Source organism: Thalassophryne amazonica, chromosome 1 (genome assembly GCF_902500255.1).
Source record: "Thalassophryne amazonica chromosome 1, fThaAma1.1, whole genome shotgun sequence".
Lineage (NCBI taxonomy): Eukaryota > Metazoa > Chordata > Actinopteri > Batrachoidiformes > Batrachoididae > Thalassophryne > Thalassophryne amazonica.
Window position 1 is genome coordinate 84952674 of NC_047103.1, and position 17733 is coordinate 84970406.

The 17733-nt window shown below is 40.5% G+C and overlaps 1 protein-coding gene across 3 annotated transcripts in view; it reads right to left on the minus strand.

The window, feature by feature from the left end:
* LOC117512155 (microtubule-associated protein 4) overlaps nucleotides 1-17733 on the minus strand; it is a 418222-nt gene that overhangs the window by 29975 nt on the left and 370514 nt on the right. For all 3 annotated transcript variants that reach the window (XM_034172151.1, XM_034172135.1, XM_034172142.1), the window contains 2 exons: nucleotides 14533-14840; nucleotides 13275-13328 (listed from right to left, as the gene is read on the minus strand). In XM_034172151.1, the coding sequence (XP_034028042.1) occupies nucleotides 13275-13328; nucleotides 14533-14840 (362 nt within the window). The remainder of the gene's footprint in view (nucleotides 1-13274; nucleotides 13329-14532; nucleotides 14841-17733) is intronic.

Consider the following 17733-nt stretch of genomic DNA (forward strand, 5'->3'; position numbering starts at 1 on the left):
CAAAACACTGAAAATTGTGCACATCAATCAATCAATCAATCAATTTTTTATATAGCGCCAAATCACAACAAACAGTTGCCCCAAGGCGCTTTATATTGTAAGGCAAGGCCATACAATAATTATGTAAAACCCCAACGGTCAAAACGACCCCCTGTGAGCAAGCACTTGGCTACAGTGGGAAGGAAAAACTCCCTTTTAACAGGAAGAAACATCCAGCAGAACCAGGCTCAGGGAGGGGCAGTCTTCTGCTGGGACTGGTTGGGGCTGAGGGAGAGAACCAAGAAAAAGACATGCTGTGGAGGGGAGCAGAGATCGATCACTAATGATTAAATGCAGAGTGGTGCATACAGAGCAAAAAGAGAAAGAAACAGTGCATCATGGGAACCCCCCAGCAGTCTACGTCTATAGCAGCATAACTAAGGGATGGTTCAGGGTCACCTGATCCAGCCCTAACTATAAGCTTTAGCAAAAAGGAAAGTTTTAAGCCTAATCTTAAAAGTAGAGAGGGTGTCTGTCTCCCTGATCTGAATTGGGAGCTGGTTCCACAGGAGAGGAGCCTGAAAGCTGAAGGCTCTGCCTCCCATTCTACTCTTACAAACCCTAGGAACTACAAGTAAGCCTGCAGTCTGAGAGCGAAGCGCTCTATTGGGGTGATATGGTACTACGAGGTCCCTAAGATAAGATGGGACCTGATTATTCAAAACCTTATAAGTAAGAAGAAGAATTTTAAATTCTATTCTAGAATTAACAGGAAGCCAATGAAGAGAGGCCAATATGGGTGAGATATGCTCTCTCCTTCTAGTCCCCGTCAGTACTCTAGCTGCAGCATTTTGAATTAACTGAAGGCTTTTTAGGGAACTTTTAGGACAACCTGATAATAATGAATTACAATAGTCCAGCCTAAAGGAAATAAATGCATGAATTAGTTTTTCAGCATCACTCTGAGACAAGACCTTTCTGATTTTAGAGATATTGCGTAAATGCAAAAAAGCAGTCGTACATATTTGTTTAATATGCGCTTTGAATGACATATCCTGATCAAAAATGACTCCAAGATTTCTCACAGTATTACTAGAGGTCAGGGTAATGCCATCCAGAGTAAGGATCTGGTTAGACACCATGTTTCTAAGATTTGTGGGGCCAAGTACAATAACTTCAGTTTTATCTGAGTTTAAAAGCAGGAAATTAGAGGTCATCCATGTCTTTATGTCTGTAAGACAATCCTGCAGTTTAGCTAATTGGTGTGTGTCCTCTGGCTTCATGGATAGATAAAGCTGGGTATCATCTGCGTAACAATGAAAATTTAAGCAATACCGTCTAATAATACTGCCTAAGGGAAGCATGTATAAAGTAAATAAAATTGGTCCTAGCACAGAACCTTGTGGAACTCCATAATTAACTTTAGTCTGTGAAGAAGATTCCCCATTTACAGGAACAAATTGTAATCTATTAGACAAATATGATTCAAACCACCGCAGCGCAGTGCCTTTAATACCTATGGCATGCTCTAATCTCTGTAATAAAATTTTATGGTCAACAGTATCAAAAGCAGCACTGAGGTCTAACAGAACAAGCACAGAGATGAGTCCACTGTCCGAGGCCATAAGAAGATCATTTGTAACCTTCACTAATGCTGTTTCTGTACTATGATGAATTCTAAAACCTGACTGAAACTCTTCAAATAGACCATTCCTCTGCAGATGATCAGTTAGCTGTTTTACAACTACCCTTTCAAGAATTTTTGAGAGAAAAGGAAGGTTGGAGATTGGCCTATAATTAGCTAAGATAGCTGGGTCAAGTGATGGCTTTTTAAGTAATGGTTTAATTACTGCCACCTTAAAGCCTGTGGTACGTAGCCAACTAACAAAGATAGATTGATCATATTTAAGATCGAAGCATTAAATAATGGTAGGGCTTCCTTGAGCAGCCTGGTAGGAATGGGGTCTAATAAACATGTTGATGGTTTGGATGAAGTAACTAATGAGAATAACTCAGACAGAACAATCGGAGAGAAAGAGTCTAACCAAATACCGGCATCACTGAAAGCAGCCAAAGATAACGATACGTCCACCCAATTTTGTTAGCAAAGAAAGTCATGAAGTCATTACTAGTTAAAGTTAATGGAATACTCAGCTCAATAGAGCTCTGACTCTTTGTCAGCCTGGCTACAGTGCTGAAAAGAAACCTGGGGTTGTTCTTATTTTCTTCAATTAGTGATGAGTAGAAAGATGTCCTAGCTTTACGGAGGGCTTTTTTATAGAGCAATAGACTCTTTTTCCAGGCTAAGTGAAGATCTTCTAAATTAGTGAGACGCCATTTCCTCTCCAACTTACGGGTTATCTGCTTTAAGCTACGAGTTTGTGAGTTATACCACGGAGTCAGACACTTCTGATTTAAAGCTCTCTTTTTCAGAGGAGCTACAGCATCCAAAGTTGTCTTCAATGAGGATGTAAAACTATTGACGAGATACTCTATCTCCCTTACAGAGTTTAGGTAGCTACTCTGCACTGTGTTGGTATATGGCATTAGAGAACATAAAGAAGGAATCATATCCTTAAACCTAGTTACAGCGCTTTCTGAAAGACTTCTAGTGTAATGAAACTTATTCCCCACTGCTGGGTAGTCCATCAGAGTAAATGTAAATGTTATTAAGAAATGATCAGACAGAAGGGAGTTTTCAGGGAATACTGTTAAGTCTTCTATTTCCATACCATAAGTCAGAACAAGATCTAAGATATGATTAAAGTGGTGGGTGGACTCATTTACTTTTGAGCAAAGCCAATAGAGTCTAATAATAGATTAAATGCAGTGTTGAGGCTGTCATTCTCAGCATCTGTGTGGATGTTAAAATCGCCCACTATAATTATCTTATCTGAGCTAAGCACTAAGTCAGACAAAAGGTCTGAAAATTCACAGAGAAACTCACAGTAACGACCAGGTGGACGATAGATAATAACAAATAAAACTGGTTTTTGGGACTTCCAATTTGGATGGACAAGACTAAGAGACAAGCCTTCAAATGAATTAAAGCTCTGTCTGGGTTTTGGATTAATTAATAAGCTGGAATGGAAGATTGCTGCTAATCCTCCACCCCGGCCCGTGCTACGAGCATTCTGACAGTTAGTGTGACTCGGGGGTGTTGACTCATTTAAACTAACATATTCATCCTGCTGTAACCAGGTTTCTGTTAGGCAGAATAAATCAATATGTTGATCAATTATTATATCATTTACCAACAGGGACTTAGAAGAGAGAGACCTAATGTTTAATAGACCACATTTAACTGTTTTAGTCTGTGGTGCAGTTGAAGGTGCTATATTATTTTTTCTTTTGAATTTTTATGCTTAAATAGATTTTTGCTGGTTATTGGTAGTCTGGGAGCAGGCACCGTCTCTACGGGATGGGGGTAATGAGGGGATGGCAGGGGGAGAGAAGCTGCAGAGAGGTGTGTAAGACTACAACTCTGCTTTCTGGTCCAACCCTGGATAGTCACGGTTTGGAGGATTTAAGAAAATTGGCCAGATTTCTAGAAATGAGAGCTGCTCCATCCAAAGTGGGATGGATGCCGTCTCTCCTAACAAGACCAGGTTTTCCCCAGAAGCTTTGCCAATTATCTATGAAGCCCACCTCATTTTTTGGACACCACTCAGACAGCCAGCAATTCAGGAGAACATGCGGCTAAACATGTCACTCCCGGTCCGATTGGGGAGGGGCCCAGAGAAAACTACAGAGTCCGACATTGTTTTTGCAAAGTTACACACCGATTTAATGTTAATTTTAGTGACCTCCGATTGGCGTAACCGGGTGTCATTACTGCGGACGTGAATTACAATCTTACCAAATTTACGCTTAGCCTTAGCCAGCAGTTTCAAATTTCCTTCAATGTCGCCTGCTCTGGCCCCCGGAAGACAATTGACTATGGTTGCTGGTGTCGCTAACTTCACATTTCTCAAAACAGAGTCGCCAATAACCAGAGTTTGATCCTCGGCGGGTGTGTCGTCGAGTGGGAAAAAACAGTTAGAGATGTGAACGGGTTGGCGGTGTACACGGGGCTTCTGTTTAGGGCTACGCTTCCTCCTCACAGTCACCCAGTCAGCCTGCTTTCCCGGCTGCTCGGGATCTGCCAGGGGGGAACTAACGGCGGCTAAGCTACCTTGGTCCGCACCGACTACAGGGGCCTTGCTAGCTGTAGAATTTTCCACGGTGCGGAGCCGAGTCTCCAATTCGCCCAGCCTGGCCTCCAAAGCTACGAATAAGCTACACTTATTACAAGTACCATTACTGCTAAAGGAGGCCGAGGAATAACTAAACATTTCACACCCAGAGCAGAAAAGTGCGGGAGAGACAGGAGAAGCCGCCATGCTAAATCGGCTAAGAGCTAGTAGCTACGCTAAGCTAGCGGATTCCTAAAAACACGCAAAGTGAATAATGTGTAAATAATTTAGAGGTGATTCAGCAGAAGGAGTGCTTTAGTTAAGGCACGTAAAGATTACACTGGGAAACAAATCGTAATCTAGATAACTAGATCAATCTAACTGCGCAGATTAAACAGCTAACAGATACAGAAAAACACCGCTGTGCTCCGGAACAGGAAGTGATACAATACCGCAGTGAGAGCCAACCACCAGTAGAGGCATCACACAAAAACACTTCAGAAACAAGGTTTCAAAACCTAAACGAGAGTAGGCTACTCACTAGGTGTTCACAGGAAAAAGCTATTTATTTCTATATATATTTATTTATTTTCATTGTTACATGGTTTTATCTTTTCTGTTGTGTTTTGTTTCATTATGTTCTTTTTGTCTCTTTCTCTAAAATTGTATTGTAACATTATTAGTCTATTATTATTGACTATTATTGTCTATTATGTAGACTATTATTTTTGTTGCTATATGAATAAAAAAATACAACTGGATTCTTTTACGACAACGAACGCTGAGCCATTGATTATACAGAAAACAAATCAACACAAACGTGCTGATGCAAACATCTTAATGCTAACTTAACATTGAAAATGCCATAGACATGCTAACGCGTTAGCATCGGTCCCGTTTTTAAGTTATAAAATACATCTATCAACTGTTTCAGAAGACCATAACAGGTCGATTTAACATAAAAATATTAAATATTACTCACAGACATATGCTCTTCGGGGTTTTAGCGGGGAAAAATTAGGATAAAGGATAAATTAGGATAAAGGGATAAATTAGGATAAGTGAAATATAGCAATCAATCCACGAATCATAGATCGAAGCACTGCTTCGACCTGCAAATCACTGCCACTGAACTATACACTATGTAGTGTACTAAACTATACACTACGTAGTGTACTGAACCATACACTACGTAGTGTAGTGAACCATACACTACGTAGTGTATAGTTCAGTGCTCACTGCTTCGACTGATTCAAGGTTCAAAGCAAAGCTGCGTGGCAGAAAAGTTGATTACAGACCCGCTGCAGGTCTGTAATCAATGTAGAGAAATGTTCATTTTCCTGATAAACAAGTGTACAACTGCAAAAAAGCCTACCGGACATGCCTCTTGACAAATTGGCCTGACTTCGTTGCAGTCACTAGTAATCAGTGGTGTCTCTGGGTGAAAACACGACATTTTTCGTGTGTGTGTGTTTTTTTTTTGTAATGAGTAATGGCATGGCGCATAGAAAATGTAACAGAGTAGAAGTATGCAATTAAGGTCAGAAATGTAGTGAAGTAAAAGTGAAAGTAAGCTGAATTAAAAAAACTCAAGTAAAGTACAAAGTCTCCCAAAACGTACTTAAGTACGGTAGTGAAGTATTTTTACTTTGTTACTATACAACACTGGTTGGTGGGTTTGTGTGGTCACAGGAACTGCCTTTTGAATGCTTGAATAACGATGTCAGTCACACAAAGAAATCAAATAATAGTGAAAACATGTTTACTGCGCCCAGAATGTTGGTATTTTGGTCTTTGAACTTTGCGGTGTGGTGTATAATGCATCAATCAGTCGCTCCGTCCGATGGGTTAGTGGCTCCGTGCGGCGTCATAACGATTCAATCAGTCACTCCGTGAGGTGTCATAACATCCGATCGGTTAGTGGCTCGGTGTGGTGTCATAACTGGTCAATCAGTCGCCCTGTGAGGCATCATAACATTCGATCGGTTAGCAGCTCCGTGCGGCTTCATAACAACAAATCAATCAGTCGCTCTGTGAGGCATCATAACATCTGATTGGTTAGCGGCTCGGTGCGGTGGCATAACATCAAGCCCTATCTTCCCCTTCCGAGGGATGCCCCGACAATCATGATGACACTAAATATAATCTTAGCAGATATTCCTGCCATGTGTGGTGTGTTAAGAGTGCTCTGATGTGCTCAGAAGGACGCGAGCAGCTAAATGTGACATGCAGCCAATCAGAAAGTGAGGCGTCTAACCTGGGAATGTTCATGTGTGAAATCTGTTCTGTGTGTTGTTTTTACAGTGTGACTGCACACCACACACTGTACAACTAAACCTGTCAGAGCTACAACCCCTGGCAAAAATGATGGAATCACCGGCCTTGGAGGATGTTCATTCAGTTGTTTAATTTTGTTGAAAAAAGCAGATCACAGACATTACACAAAACTTAAGTCATTTCAAATGGCAACTTTCTGGCTTTAATAAACACTATAAGAAATCAGGAAAAAAAAATTGTGGCAGTCAGTAACAGTTACTTTTTTAGACCAAGCAGAGGGGAAAAAAATATGGAATCACTCAGTTCTGAGGAAAAAATCATGGAATCATGAAAAACAAAAGAACGCTCCAACACATCACTAGTATTTTGTTGCACCACCTCTGGCTTTTATAACAGCTTGCAGTCTCTGAGGCATGGACTTAATGAGTGACAAACAGTACTCTTCATCAATCTGGCTCCAACGTTCTCTGATTGCTGTTGCAAGATCAGCTTTGCAGGTTGGAGCCTTGTCATGGACCATTTTCTACAACTTCCACCAAAGATTTTCAATTGGATTAAGATCCAGACTATTTGCAGGCCATGACATTGACCCTATGTGTCTTTTTGCAAGGAATGTTTTCACAGTTTTAGCTCTACGGCAAGATGCATTATCATCTTGAAAAATGATTTCATCATCCCCAAACATCCTTTCAATTGATGGGATAAGAAAAGTGTCCAAAATATCAACGGAAACTTGTGCATTTATTGATGATGTAATGACAGCCATCTCCCAGTGCCTTTACCTGACATGCAGCCCCATATCATCAATGACTGTGGAAATTTACATGTTCTCTTCAGGCAGTCATCTTTACAAATCTCATTGGAACAGCACCAAACAAAAGTTCCAGCATCATCACCTTGCCCAATGCAGATTCGAGATTCATCACTGAATATGACTTTCATCCAGTCATCCACAGTCAACGATTGCTTTTCCTTAGCCCATTGTAACCTTGTTTTTTTCTGTTTAGGTGTTAATGATGGCTTTCGTTTAGCTTTTCTGTATGTAAATCCCATTTCCTTTAGGTGGTTTCTTACAGTTCGGTCACAGACGTTGACTCCAGTTTCCTCCCATTCGTTCCTCATTTGTTTTGTGGTGCATTTTCGATTTTTGAGACATATTGCTTTAAGTTTTCTGTCTTGACGCTTTGATGTCTTCCTTGGTCTACCAGTATGTTTGCCTTTAACAACCTTCCCATGTTGTTTGTATTTGGTCCAGAGTTTAGACACAGCTGACTGTGAACAACCAACATCTTTTGCAACATTGCGTGATGATTTACCCTCTTTTAAGAGTTTGATAATCCTCTCCTTCATCTCTCTCGTGTTGGAGCCATGATTCATGTCAGTCCACTTGGTGCAACAGCTCTCCAAGGTGTGATTACTCCTTTTTAGATGCAGACTAACGAGCAGATCTGATTTGATGCAGGTGTTAGTTTTGGGGATGAAAAATTACAGGGTGATTCCATAATTTTTTCCTCAGAATTGAGTGAGTCCACATTTTTTTCCCTCTGCTTGGTCTAAAAAAGTAACTGTTACTGACTGCCACAATTTTTTTTCCTGATTTCTTATAGTGTTTCTTAAAGCCAGAAAGTTGCCATTTGAAATGACTTTAGTTTTGTGTCATGTCTGTGATCTGCTTTTTTTCTACAAAATTAAACAACTGAATGAACATCCTCTGAGGCCGGTGATTCCATAATTATTGCCAGGGGTTGTATGATTTATTTTTTTTAATCTCCACTTGTATGGTCTCTCAGGTTTTGGAAACCTACAAATAATTTTAAAATCCTGCGGTCGACAACACTGTGATATAACTGGTCGCCAGTAGATGGTAGTGTTCTATGCATTTTGACGTCAGTTATATGACACAGCCTGAATCACAATTTAAGAGACTGTTGATGTTTTGTTTTTTTTACACACACAAAAAAAAAAAAGACATTTTACAAAAGCACGTTTATTTGTAAATACCAACCCATGGTACACTGATTCACTTGTGTTGTGTTATGAGCCTCCGCTCATACTAATTGGTTGATTCATTCTATGTAAAAACCAACACAAGTGAATCAATGTAACGTGTGTTGGTGTTTTCAAATAAATGTGCTTTTGTAAAATATGTCATTTTTTTATTTGTATAAAAAAAAGAAAGAAATTTTCAAGATCCCGCGAGAGAGGGCATGCGTGATGACATCATAACTCTATCCGGTTTGGGAGAAAAGGTTTCTTTCAATAACAAGAACTGTCAAAAAACTTTGTCATGTGTGGTTGGTGGGGTTGTGTGGTGATAGGAATCGCCTTTTGAATGCTTGAATAATGATGTCTGTCACACAAAGAAATCAAATAATAGTGAAAACATGTTCATTGCGCCCAGAATGTTGGTATTTTGGTCTTTGAACTTTGCGGCGCGGTGTATAATGCATCAATCAGTCACTCTGTCCGATCGGTTAGCGGCTCCGTGAGGTATCATACCATCTGATCGGTTAGCGGCTTGGTGCGGTGTCATACCTAATCAATCAGTTGCTCCGTGAGGCGTCATAACATCCAATCGGTTAGCGGCTTAGTGTGGTGTCATAACTGGCCAATCAGTCGATGTTTTTTTTTTTTGTTTTTTTTTTTTACAAAAATGAAAAAAATGACAAAGAATAACTATATATCCACTTCATACATTTTAAGAGTTTACATTAATGTAGTTATTCTATCCGGAATAATTTTATCTATAAAGCAAAGCCATAAGTGAAACCTGCTTCCCATTTCAAGACCTATGCCTCATTGCTGGACCACTGCATAGGGTTAAGGAATAATGATTTTTTTTTTTTTTTTTGTGGCAGTTTGGCAGCCAGGCCCTTTTTGCCTGGGGGCAGAGTTGAGCTCAGCTCCTCTTAGCTACCTCACTGCTGCAAAATACATAGCAGACAGGATAAATAAAAAAAAAAAAAAATGTTAGCGGTCTAAATTTATCGTAAGATAATTGGTCCGATGATGGTTTTAAAACTTATCTGAAAAGCTAATCCGCTAACAAAAACATTAGCTTCGATAATTAGCGGTTATTGGATTAGCTGAACTGCATAATACTAATGAAATGATCTGAACATCTGCAAAACTCTGGTGTCCTGCCTCTCGCCCTATGACTGCTGGGATAGACAAAGTGCTGCTCCCCCCCCCAACGTGACCCTTGAGTGGAGTAAGCGGGTACAGAAAATGAATGAGTGAATGATTTAAATACACAACAAAATATGAGATGACAAGAAATCTTTCAATAAGTTGGTGTGAGTCTTGAAATAAGTAGGGCGAAGTAGTGTTCAAATGTTTGAAATTAGCATAGTAGAAACAGAATTATTGGCTTTATTTTAGTAAACTGGCCAAAAACAAAAACAAAAAACAAACAAAAGAACAAAAAGAAGCATGTCAATTAAGTTTGTGAAGTGATCAACAAAAGTTCCCCACTTCATATGTGTCACACTGGGCTTGTAATCCTAACACCTGTCCCCAACTCTCTTGGACAATTCCCACAATCCCCAGTTCTGATGCCCTGATGCTGAAATGGTTAGTGTATCCGCTTTGGGACCGTTTCTTGATATACATAAATGTACATGTGTTTAAAATAAGCAAGTGTGGCTGCAGTGCAATACGTTTTATTTGACAAGGTAAAAAACACTGGTTTAACCAATCTAGTTTAGACTGCTATCTTAAGGTAAAGCTTCTATATTGCAGATGTTTTACAGATCGTCCCTTGCATTTCATTAAAAATAACTCCCAAGATAAAGGAACTGATTTACTAAAGGTTTACATTCATTAAAACACATGAAAATGCAAGCACATCCTAATGTGCATCCTAATCTACTAACGGTGGCAATGGAGGATTGCGTCTTTCAAATGTGCAAAATAGCATGTATTGTCCATTTAACATGTTTGCCAGAATGAAAACGCAATATGGGATGTGTCTACACAAGTGCACAAAACACTGGGAGAAGGACATGCACATTGGTTTAGCAGCTACAGTGCAGCCTATCAAGACCAAAAGAAAATTTAGCAGGTTCTGATAGCATCTGTAATTTGTACAATTGAAATCAGACTGGGATATGTGTTATGAGAATGCAGACAATAATTAATCTGATTGAAAGTTGTAGCAAAGACACCCTCATATTGTATTAATCCAATAAAGTACATTAATTCTCTTGCCTAAAAGGCTGATCTCAAACTGAGAAAGGACTGGCATTACACTTTTGACCCGACATCTTGGTTCCAACTGGGGATGTCTCCTCAACACTCTCCGTCAGCTCCCCATGCCAGCAGTGTAATAATTCATTTTTCTTCAAAGGTGTCCCTGGAACCTTTCCAAGGAGTGTAAGTTGTGGGACATTTTAACTGCCACACGTCAATGCGAAAAGCTTTCCAGACCAGCCAGAATATCTCCTACAAGATAACAGGACCATAAACTCAGAACCTTGACAAAACCACAGCTTTTCCTACAGGTTTTAACAGTGGGAAGGACACAACCACTTTGTGTTGCAAAGAACATTATTTTATCCACATATGAAAGTTATAATGTTTTATTGTGTGCATAATTGAGCAAAAACACTATTTGCTTATATCTAATTTAACCTGACATCTTTCCTTTTATAACTTGGTGTATGTTAAATGTGATTCTTGAATTATTAATGCTTTGCCATAGTGAAATGCTTTTCTTTTAATCAACAGTTTTTGAAAGACTGCATTAAAAACCTCTGGTGTGCTTTCAACTTTAGTGCAGTTTAAAAGAACCTAAGAACAAAATGTATGTCAATATTTTTAATGTCTTTAAATATGTGAAGTTTCTGAACCTCTGAGACAAATCACACACCAAATGGGTGGAGCTTAGTGATGTAGAGTCCACTTTAAAAGGCTAAGAACAAAGCCATTCGTTCTCTTGTTGTACTCTTACGCTCTTGTTCCCTCTTCTGTTTTGACTTTTATGCTCTGTTTTGCAGCACTCACTTTTCTTTGTGGCTGAACAGGCCCCATTAGTTAAAAGCTACCACACAGCTTCTTTGTTAATTGTTTGTTCATTACGTTTTAACTTTTGATGGCAACCCACCAGCCTTCTTAAGGTTTGCCAAGTTTTTCCACTTTTATATACAACTTCTTAACGGCGTTTTTCAGAATAAGAGCAAATTTACAGAAAAGTGTCTTTTCCTTTAAATGTACAACATTGCTTTCACACCTTTAACTTTTTCTAAGTTAAAGGCTTTTTTAAGTGGAATGGCGGGTGAGTCTAAAATGTTTTTAGAACCTTAGACCTCAACAATTTTATTTCCTATTAATTATGCAAATTTTAATGTTAATTCACTCAATGCATTTATAAATTTGTGAGGTTCTTGTTATCATATACACAATATTATTATTATTATTGTCAGTATATTTTTTTATCATTATTACTTCTATTTTGTCATTTGCTACTGCATAAAATTTTGCCAGAAACTGGGCGACAGCCAGGTGGAAACCATTCAGAAGATTCAGACGGCTTTCGGTGATGATGCTATGGGCATCACACAGATTAAGGAGCGGTACAACCGGTTTAAAGACGTCCGCACAATGGTGGAGGGCGAGCCACGCTCCAGTCGGTCATCAACATGCTGAAATGACCAGGTCATTTCCAAAGTGAACGCTGTGGTGATGCGGGACCGTCGTGTGACTATCCGAGAAAATGCGGAAGAGGTGGACATCAGCACTTTTTCGGCACATTCCACTGTGACAGAAGATTTGGCCATGAAAACAGTGGTGGTGAAATTCGTGCCGAAGCTGCTGACGGCGGAGCAAAAACACCTTCGTGTTGAAGTCTCACAGGACATGCTGGACTCTAAAAAATGATGCCCACCTCTTCCACAATTTCTGGATAGTCACATGACTGAAAAGCCACCGAAAGCCATCTGAATCTTCTGAATGGTTTTCACCTGGCTGTTGCCCAGTTTCTGGCAAAATCTGATGCAGAGTAGCGCTGCTCCAGTCGTTGCGTCATTTTCCTTGCAATGAAAATCTGCTGAGAGCACTACACATGACCTCACACAAATGCTGCTTACCAGCAACTGACGCAATTGACAGGCATGAAAAAATTCACGCATGCGCACGAAGGTTCAAGGTTGGCTCATGCAAGCACACTTGATTCAAATCCATCAGGTTTTTGCAACAAAAAAAAGGTTGGATACTTTTCTAACAGACCTCGTATATGTGGCCCCGCAATAGACTGTGACCTCACATGCTATGACTGCTGGGATAGGCTCCAGCCCCCCATGACCCTTGACTGGAGTCAGCGGGCATACAAAATGAATGAATTGAGTTCAAGATTTTAATTACTGTACACTAAAAGCCTAAAACTAAATTATTATTAAACAAAAAACAAAACAAAAACCAACAGAGAAATTACCACAGATAGGGGATTGCCAGTGTTGAAAGCACTGATATTATTAGTTTACCACTAAAACCTGAACTCAGCAGCACCCAGGAAAGACAGGAATGATGAGCCTTACTTCAAAATTACAGTTATATGGGTCAGAAAATTGTTCATGTTCACTGCATATGTTGGGGTAAAATTGCAATGCTTGAATCAAAGATTACAAACAAGGTCTGGGTTTAAAAAGGCTGGTTAGTAGTTTGTGAAAGATGTCTGTGCCATAATTCCACCAATATATTAAAACCAAACACTTGAGGCTCTTCAAATAGCTAATACAAAGTATTAAATGCAGAGAGAGGGGGAATGAGAGAGAGAGAACACAGACATTGTAAAAACAGAGATGACAGGTAGAATATGTGGCGGGGAGGATGGAGAGGGGAACTCACTTTGCCCTGGTTCATTTCTTTGGAAGCAACACTGTTGTGAGAAGCAGATGTGATCTGGGGAGACAAGTCCACCCTGGGTCAACAAAAAACCCTCAGCATAACACAAATGAAGCAAAGGAGGTGCACAAGGAAGTGAGAAAAACTATACATACACAACCAATGCAAGTGAAAAATGACAGGAAAATTGGTACAAATAAAGGCGTAAAATATTAACAGCAAGTGGAGAATGCGTAGTAGAAAATAGAAAGGAGAAAGAAAGAAGGTGTTCAAGAGATGCTAAGAACCTTAAAAGTTAAACGTGTTGAATTACAAGATAGGTGCACAAACTGAGGATGATAAGCTGACAGAAGAATGTGAGGAACTGAAGGAGAGGAAGAGGTGGACCCAGAAGAAAAAGTTTTTTTTTCTTTTGTTGCATGCATGCTGCTAGTTTTTAAGAGGTGTGATAGTAAGAATTTCAACAAGGAAGGACAGGTGAGATGGTAATAAATGTACACGCAGAGACTTGGGAAAGAGATATAATAGAGAAACTAAAAACCTAACCCTATTTAACCTAATAACCAGAAAAATCTGATCAGGCTTCAACAAGACAGTCGAAGGACCGTCCACTTTACAGAATGGAGTATTGAATCTTGAGCCCAAAGTAACTTGCACAAAAAGTATATGATTTTCATCCAATTTGAACTGCACATCCCAAATGAGTGTGACAGACACGTTTGAGTTTGAACATCACTGGGTTTCATCAAGACCCTCGAAGAACCATCCTCTTTCCTGAAGAGAGGAGTGGTTACAGTATTAACTGGCTACTTTTAAAATATCCATACCCTAACCAATCAGCCAAAAAACAAATGAATATTTGCTTGCCATAAACTAAAAACTGTCCAGCCTTAAATTTTTAAAGCACAAAGGACCCAAATCCCAATGTGACAGCATGGTTACACTGAAACACAGAATACAGTATCACCACACAAAAGGCATGCTTTAGTGAATATCTCCTAATTTATTGACCAAACTGATCAAGCCAAAACTAATCTTGTTGAATGCCACAGTACAAATGAATGCAGGGGACGGTTGTAACATGAGTGTGCCTTTTCTTAGCATCCATCACTGAATATCGAGCAGGTCTACAAATTGTATTTGTCTGTCTGTATGTGTCTGTGTGGTCAATGTGTGCATGATATCTTGACAAATACTTTGTGTATCAAGGTGAAACAAGGTCAGCAACATCAAGGTTTAGCTACAGTACAACAGGACCCACCTTCCCACCTCCAGGCTGATACTTCATGTTATTTGTTGAGCCAACCTTAGAACGAGCATTCCGGATGTCAGGGGCAGGGGCTGTTGTGGGACGAGCTGTAGCCCTCGAGGTGCTTGTTGTTGTGGTAGTCGTGGTTGAGGAATTGGCTCGTGTGGTACGAGACATCGAGGACTTTTTCTCTGGTAATGTGCCAATGGAGGACGATATGGTAGCCGGTTTGCTTGTAGTGGTTCGTGTGCGAGAAGCAGTAGGAGTAGTAGTAGAAGCAGTGCTACGGCTGATGGTAGTCTTCGGTTTTGTGGCCTCAGCTAGTGGCAGAGAAGAGTGATAAAAAAGAGAACACATTTATTATTATACAAGTAAAATTGCAGCGGTCTGACATTTCCAGCAGAGGTGGCAACAAGTTACACATGAACAGGAAGACAAAGCAACAAAGCCATTGTGGTGGTCAAGTTGTTTGTGCATTTGCTTCCCAAACAGACGGCTCCTGGTTCAAGACCCCCGCCCCCCAATATCCATTCAATGTAATGTGTATTTTCATCTGGAAAGGCATCCAGCATTAAACTTCTGGGCAGCATGGTGAATTAGTGGTTAGCACTATTGCCTCAAAGCAATAAGGTTCCTGGGTTTGCTTCTGACCTGGTCTGGTCTGTGTCAAGTCTGCATGTTCATCCCATGTTTGTGTTGGTTTCCTCTAGGTGCTCTGGCTTCCTCCCACTTCCAAAGATATGCGGGTTAGGTGAATTGGAAACTTTAAATTGACCATAGGTGTGAGTGTGAATGTGTTTGTCCTTCTATATGTGTGTTCTATATATGTGTGGCGTAAACACAGCCGTTTTGTAGCAGGTAGGTGGTCATCGTTCATGCCATTATAGAGAAGAAGATCTTGCCTTCTACGTTTAGCAGGGCAATGTTTCTGAACTGGCTTATATCTTTAGCGTTTTCTTCCTTGGGGATGAAGACCGCTACCGCTCTTTGCCACTCTGATGGAATAAGTGGTTTCTTCCAGGCAGTTCGCATTAAGTACCATAGCAGTTCTAGTACTTTGGGGCAGTTCTTGTAGAGCTTGTAGGGGACTCCATTAGGGCCAGATGCTGAAGCAGACCGTGCCTTCTTGATGTTTTGTCTGACTTTACTAAGCTTGGGGGTACGGTGTTGAACTCAGCTGTCAGTGGTGCAGGCTGTGGCACATACCCTGGTGTTTCTAAGGGAATATTCCTTAACGGGTCACTGTACTGTCTGTTGGCATGCTGTTCCATTCGCTCCCTGGTGGCTTCAAGCTTCCCACTCTTCTCCTCCAGCAGTTGTCTAGCATGCCTGAAGGGATCCCTGAGGAAGCTAGTCCGCTCTTGATGCTTCCATTTGCTGCGCTTGCAAATGCGTTCAGCTCTACAAAGCCTGGTTAGCCTTTGCCTTTGTCCTCCCACAGGACTTTAAGACCTGCTCTCTCTGGCTGTGTTGCCTTTCTCCAGTTCTTACGGAGTTGTCGGTGCCTTTGCACAAGCTGAATGATCTCCTTCTCCCTCCTTCCCTTCTCTTGCAGAGTAACCTTTTGCTTTAACATAACTTTGCCGAATCTGTCCTTGTAGGTCTGGTATATTACATCCCTGAACAGGTTAAGCTTGGTGTTAATACCTCCATGCAGCACTCCCTCCAGTATCTTGGTCAGCTCTACATCCAATGTACAGTGGGGCAAAAAAGTATTTAGTCAGTCTCTGATTGTGCAAGTTCTCCTACTTAGAAAGATAAGAGAGGTCTGTAATTTCATTTACACTTCATCAATTACACTTCAACTGAAAGAGACAAAATGAGAAAAAAAAAAAAAATCCAGGAACTCACATTGTAGGATTTTTAAAGAATTTATTTGTAAATTATGGTGGAAAATAAGTATTTGGTCAATAACAAAAGTTGAACTCAGTACTTTGTAACATAATCTTTGTTGGCAATGACAGAGGTCGAATGTTTCCTGTAAGTCTTCACCAGGTTTGCACACACTGTAGCTGGTATTTTGGCCCATTCCTCCATGTAGATCTGCTCTAGAGAAGTGATGTTTTGGGGCTGTTGCTGGGCAACACAGGCTTTCAACTCCCTCAACAAATTTTCTATGGGGTTGATGTCTGGAGACTGGCTTGGCCACTCCAGGACCTTGAAATGCTTTTTATGGTGCCACTCCTTCGTTGCCCAAGAGGTGTGTTTGGAATCACTGTCATGCTGGAAGACCCAGTCACGTTGCATCTTCAATGCTCTCACTGATGGAAGCAGGTTTTGTCTTAAAATCTCACGATACATGGCCTCGTTCATTCTTCCCTTAACACGGATCAGTCGTCCTGTCCCCTTTGTAGAAAAACAGCCCCAAAGCATGATGTTTCCACCCCCATGCTTCACAGTAGATATGATGTTCTTGGAATGCAACTCAGCATTCTTCTTCCTCCAAACACGATGAGTTGAGTTTTTACCAAATGTTCTATTTTGGTTTCATCTGACCAGATGATATTCTCCCAATCCTCTTCTGGATCATCCATATGCACTCTGGCAAACTTCAGACCACCCTGGACACGTACTGGCTTAAGCAGGGGGACACGCCTGGCACTGCAGGATTTGAGTCCCTCTCTGCGTAGTGTGTAGCCTTTGTTACTTTGGTTCCAGCTCTCTGCAGGTCATTCATCAGGTCCCTCCGTGTAGTTCTGGGATTTTTATTCACCATTCTCATGATCATTTTGACCCCACGGGATGCCATCTTGAGTGGAGCCCAGATCGAGGGAGATTATCAATGGTCTTGCATGTCTTCCATTTTCTTACAATTGCTCCCACAGTTGATTTATTCACACCAACCTGCTTGACTATTGTAGATTCACTCTTCCCAGCCTGGTGCACATTTACAATTTTCTTCCTGGTGCCCTTCGACAGCTCTTTGGTCTTGTACATGGTTGAGTTTGGAGTCTGACTGTTTGAGGCTGTGGACAGCTGTCTTTTATACAGATAATGAGTTCCAACAGATGCCATTAATACAAGTGGAGGACAGAAAAGCTTCTTAAAGAAGAAGTTACAGGTCTGTGAGAGCCAGAAATCTTGCTTGTTCGTGGGTGACCAAATACTTATTTTCCACCATGGTTTACAATTAAATTCTTTAAAAATCCTACAATGTGATTTTCTGGATTTTGTTTTCTCATTTTGTCTCTCATAGTTGAAGTGTACCTGTGT